Raw genomic sequence first — 6,000 nt, 5'->3', positions numbered from 1 at the left:
CTACCAGGGCTGTGGCTACTTCTAGTTTTTTTTTTTTTTTTTTGGTAAAGGATGGACACCTATTGATCTTCTAGTTGCATGTCATCTCAACACGAGATAGACTTTTTTCAGATTAAGCAGTTTTTCCTAAGACTGTTCTCCAGGGGTTCCCAGATTCTGATGCTCCTTCCTATCCCCTCGTTGTCTAAGCTTTTGATAGTCATCACATATAGCTTAGGCTGCTGCAGTACTGATCTAATGATGAACATGGTATTTGTTGTGCAAATAAACTTACCAAAACAGTAAATCATGTTGCAGTACTAGCACCATCCTTCCATTTCTGTGGGTGTCCTACTTAGTCCTCTTAATACGACTGCCAGGGTGTGGTTATGATTAACCTTGCTTTCACTTTATTTCTAGCTCAAAACTTAAATTTGAACTCAAGCCTCCCTTTCCTGAGAGGTAGGAATGCTCTAGATTTTTATGCTTGTACCTCTACTTTTATGCCATCACAACTTCATGTCTCTTTGGATGTGTGGTTCATGTGAAAGGTGCCAGAAAGCTTTGAATGCTGGCCAAACTCCAGTGCTTAGCAGAATACGTCTTATATAGGCTAGGTTGCTGCATCCATGATCTGTTTGATCTTTTAATGTTGTAAGTTTAATTGCACAATGTGCTTTAGTGTGGCTTTAGGCTATACTGATAACTACATTAGAGGTGTGGGCATTTTTTAATCCACTTATAAATGTCCACACCTGAAATCTTGTGGATTTCTTATAACAGTAGAACAAAAGCTTCCCAACAGGCTCTTGTTTTCCAGATCCATATGGTTGACTGTTACATCTGGACTTTTTGAAGTGCTGTTAATTCAGTTTTGTTGTAATTGTATCACAAGGAAAACTAGAAAGAGGTATTTTACTATTTTTGCTTTTTTATTTGGCAAAGCTGTTTTCTTCAGAAATTCATGCCAGAAGTGATTGAGTAGGTGATGGTTTGACAGTTTCCATTTATCCAAAATGGAATCCTAAAACAGATGGAAAAAAAATGTATCATTGAGTATGGTGCCTTTATGTTACGTATCTAAGCAGGCGTATCCAGCAATTTGAACATCCACAGAGGTTCCTCACTAAAAGAATACAGGGCAAAAGTAAAATGTCCTATGCAGATGTCTCAAGGCCCTGTCCCTGTATTCAGTCTCCTACAGGCTTTTGAGGGGAGGCCTATGCCTGGCATACAGGGCACTGCCAGACAGGTATCAGAACTTGTCAGAGGTTAGGGATGAATAGCTAGGCTTAAAAGCCCCTTGTGGTTACTCTAGTAAACACCTGTGAACCTGTTATCTACAAAGACACTTAAGTTTGTTAGGTATGTAGTATGTTTTTCTTTCAAGGGTTGCCATTACAATGTTTCCAAATGTATGCACAGATTCTTGACTGACTTCACTTGTATTATACAGTTGACATTTCTACACAGCTGTCCCATTTGTCACAGACCTCCATTCCTGTGGTAAATTCAGGTGAGGAATTAGAGAATGCGGAACAGCAACGGATATGTAAAAGTTTCTTGTGCTTAATTGTCTCAGTATCCTTGTAGGGGTATATTTCTCCAGCTTAGAATTTAGAGTTCTGAAGGGAAATGACTCGAAGTCGGTTTAAAAAAAGTCCCTATTTACCGATGCAACAACCTGTTCTCGAAAAGCTGCTGTTTTAAGTATGTTGTACGAGTCTTTCTGCAAGTTTGATTCCTTGCTTTGTGTGTTAGGCAGGGGGGTGTAGCTTCACATTATGTAACACTTCTGCATGTTAATCATTTTCCTTTAATTATGCAGTGCTGGCACTTAGTCTGCTGATTTTTGCTTTGCTTTGCAGAATGGATCAAATACAGTTAACATTTAGTCTGTTCATGTTTTGAACTTTTTGAAATTGTGGATGCTTTTTTTTTTTTTTTTTTTTTGCACTTCAGAAACAGTTCAAGCAGAGAGAGAAATGAGAAGGGAGACAGAGAAAGGTATGAACGAACAGATCGTTATGACAGAGGAAGCGAGAGGAGTGACCGCTTTGATAGAAGTGAAAGGATAGACCGATTTGAGAGACCTGAACGTGGAGAGAAGGTAGATCGTAGTGACAAGAACAGACCACTAATAACAAAAAGGAGTTTCGGCAAAGAATCTGAAGACAGGAGTAGGGAACGCGAGAAACGTCCCTCTCAAGAACCCATCAGGAAAGCAGCCAGTGCAGTAGAAGAGCGTGAGAAGGCTGCAGAGGTTGACAGGGTTAAAGAACCAAGTGGTGAGTGATTTATAATCAGGCAAACTCAGCTGTAAAATTGTTTTATTTAAGGGTAAGACATAACATTTTTGCAAAATGTATGCTCTTGGTTGGAAAGCCCTGGACGAAAACCACATCAATTACAGGATACTGAAAAATGATTTGCAAAGTAGACTTTAAAAAAAAAAAAAAAAAAAAATTGTAAATGGTTTTCAAGTAACACAAATGTGAATGTTTACCACCTTAAAGTTGAGTTTCTTGTAGAATTCAATGCATAGTTAAAAAGCTTAAGTAACTAAAGCTCCCTTAACTTGCGTATTTTACTGGGTTGGACATCTAATGTGCTCAGCCAGTAAGTTTCAAGAAAGTATCTGATATTGTCCTTGATGTTCGTGTTACACTGCTGCAGTCATTACACTTGGGTTATCCTGCCGTCAGGCGGTTCTTCAGTCAGCCTGAGTTCCCAAGTCTTGGTCCGGCGTCGGTTGCTGTCGCCACCTCCCTGACGTCAGTGCGACAGGGGTATATAAGATGCAGTCGATGCCATTCTCTTCAGTCTTTCTTGCCACGTGGTGCCTGAAGCAAAAGTAGTTCGCAAGGGCCGGTCGGCCATCTCCTGAGATTTTCATTCCGAATCCAGAACCGAAGTCTTCTACAAAGCTATCCGTTGGGGAAACTTTTTCTTGCCTCAGACCGATGTCAGTAAAAGTTAATAACTGTATTTCTTGTGGGAAGCAAATACCTCATAAGGATTTCCATTCCTATTGTATCCCATGCCTAGGCCCAGACCACGACGTCTGGTTGTCGGTTTTGTGCTAGGTTTAACAAGCACACTATTAAACTTCTGTTTGATTTTGCCCGACACTATTTTTGTAGAAAATTCAATTATACCATGCTGTCGGAACTTCCGACGACCGGAATACACACAAAGCGCAAAGACAAGGATAGGCATCAGAGGCCTAAAACTGACGAAGCCTCTTCTAGGCCAGTCGCTGGTTTTCTGGTTTTCAGCGAGGTGCATTCGCAGCCCCTGACCACCGCTTCTGTAGAACCACAGGCCGCCTCTGACTCCCACATGGAGATGGTTGGGCCTTTGGACGCACAACTTTTTCAGCCTGCCAAGACTAACCTTTCAGAGGGCGGATCCATCCGGAGTAGCTGAGCAACCCACAGCTTCAGAGGGTGTCTTCAGACCTACTCAGTTGAGCATTAAACCCTCAGCTAAGTCTAAGCCTCCTTTAAAATCAAAGAAACTATTACAGCACTCCCCAGGACAGGCCTCCATGCATAAGAAACAAATATTCAAAATGGCCGAAGACTTAATCACTCTGATCAGGGGGGTCCCATCCCCCTCCTGATAAAAGGCCCTGACAGGATGCAGACGGACTCATCCAACCAGGTGTCCATCTCTTCTAATTCATCCTCAGACCTAGGATACTCTGTCTCCCCTTATGAGGAATTCTGATGCTGAAGAATCCATTCCATCAGCCTCTCACAGCCTGAGGACAACTCCTTTGGGGAAACCCTACATACCATGAGGGAGCATTTCCACTGGGAAGGCCAGGATTACTCAGAATCCAAGAAAAGACTCAGAGACTTCCTTTTATTACCTCAACACAGACCCCTTGCTATTCCGCCAGTGTTAGATTTTATGGATGATGCGTATACTGAATCCAGCTTAAATCCTGATTCCTTACCTCCAGCCCCTGTTAAACCTGACATATGCTACAGAGTCCCTGACTCTCATAAATTTCTGTATAAAAGCCCTGTAGCTGACCCTGAAACTATTTCTCAGGGACCCAAAGGAGTTAAGGTCTCATCAGCCAAGAATCTAGTCCCCTCTGACAGAGATTCCAGAGCATTAGACAGATGGGGAAAGAAAGTATATACGTCTGCAACTTTACAATGAGAGCCTTAAATTGCCAGTTTCACATGCTGAAATGTCAGCAATTTTTACTCTCGCAGTTAAAACAGAAAATGCTTCCAGAATCAGAGTCTCCTAATTTTAAAGAAATGCAGGATTTATTGCATGCAGCTGAACAACTGGGAAAGCATACTTTGCAATGTGGTTTTGATTCTCTAGAGGCCTCCTGCAGAGCAGCAGTTACAGGCTCTGGCATCAGAAGACATGCTTGGTTAAAAGAACATACGTTACCAGATCATGTTAAAGCAAATTTACTGGATGCACCTTTGCAGCAGGATGTGTTATTTGGAGTTAATGCAGAAGAGGTATTAAACAAAATGGAGGATAAGGCAAAATCTATGCAAACGGTGAAGGATTTCTTACAAGTTCAGCCTCCTAGATTTAGCAGAAACTGGCCAACTAAGAATTGGTCCTTTCGAATTACAGACGGACCTCAAAGGGGAAGATACAGACGTCCAAGAGGTAGCGGTCAAACACAAGGTCCTTATAGGCCTCGACAATGGGGTTGCATCAGGCCAGAAAGAAGGGGAAGACAGGCCCCAACCATATAAAAAGCAACTCCCTTGACATCCCACTACAGCTGCCAAACAAATCCCTCTTGGCAAGCCGCCTTGGGAGGAAAACTGTCACTCTTCTAACACAATTGGCAAATGATTACCAAAGACAAATGGGTTCTCAACATTGTATTTCAAGGTTACACGTTCCACTTTCACACTTTGCCAAGGTTAAAAGGAATGCCAAATCTGCCACCAAATCAATGGGCAGAGGCTCGAAAACAAATTACAGCACTCATGGATATGAGAGCTATTCATCACAGGAGCAAGGACAAGGATTTTACTCAAGACTCTTTCTGGTACCCAGAAAGGACAAATCCTGGAGGCCCATTCTGGATCTTTCATCTCTAAACGCTTACCTGGATCTTCTGAAATTCAAAATGTTGACATTACAGCAGCTTCTTCCCATGCTGGGCAAGAAAGCTTGGCTCGTGACTTTGGACCCCAAGGAGGCATACCTGCATGTCCCTATCAGAAGATACCTCAGATTCATAGCTGGTTCAATGCACTACCAATTCTCTGCACTGGCTTTTGGCTTATCTACTGCGCCCAGGGTCTTCACAAAGTGCCTGGCACCAGTAATTGTATTTTGCAGACAGAAAGGAATTCAAATTTATCCGTACCTGGATGACTGCCTGATTCAAGCAGAGAGCAAGGACATTCTTCTAAAGCATCTGGCATTTGTAAAAAAGTTACTAAGTTGCCTGGGATACACAGTAAACAAAAATAAATCAAAACTAGTGCCCTCACAAGATATTATATTCCTGGGTGCCAGCTTGAACACAACGGCCCAGATGGCTTATCTCACGCCAGACAAGCAAAGACAACTGATTCATTACTTTCAATTGATGGCAACAAAGACCCAACTCCCTGCAAGAAAAATTCTGCAGGCCTTGGGTTACATGGCATCCTGCATACTAATTCCATATGCCAAACTGCATATGAGGAAACTACAATGGTACCTAAAGAATGTATGGTCTCAACACTCTCAAAGTTTGGAAACCGTTATACCACTAATCCCTTTCCTTCAACAGTAGTTTCAATGGTGGGCTCAAGCTTGTCACCTCAACAAGGGAGAGCCTTTTACACAACCCACAGCCAGGCAAACACTGACAACAGATGCATCGGATTACGCCTGGGGAGCACACATGGCAGGCAAATGTATTCAAGCCACGTGGCCCGCAGAACAAAGGCATCTTCACATCAAAAAGAGATGCTAGCGGTACAGAATGCCCTTATAGCTTTCAAGGATCCGCTGCATCCAGGACAACTACTG

The 6,000-nt window shown here is 42.5% G+C and overlaps 1 protein-coding gene across 1 annotated transcript in view; it reads left to right on the top strand.

The window, feature by feature from the left end:
• The window catches only part of LOC122801252 (eukaryotic translation initiation factor 4 gamma 1-like), a 2,968,223-nt gene that overhangs the window by 2,385,293 nt on the left and 576,930 nt on the right, over positions 1-6,000 (top strand). The window contains exon 22 of the mRNA XM_044070804.1: positions 1,942-2,267. Coding sequence (XP_043926739.1) covers positions 1,942-2,267 — 326 coding nt within the window. The remainder of the gene's footprint in view (positions 1-1,941; positions 2,268-6,000) is intronic.

The sequence above is a fragment of the Protopterus annectens genome, chromosome 4.part1, assembly GCF_019279795.1.
Source record: "Protopterus annectens isolate FY-2018-M chromosome 4.part1, PAN1.0, whole genome shotgun sequence".
NCBI classification, from domain to species: Eukaryota; Metazoa; Chordata; order Ceratodontiformes; family Protopteridae; genus Protopterus; species Protopterus annectens.
This window is presented reverse-complemented; position numbering and strand designations above follow the sequence as displayed.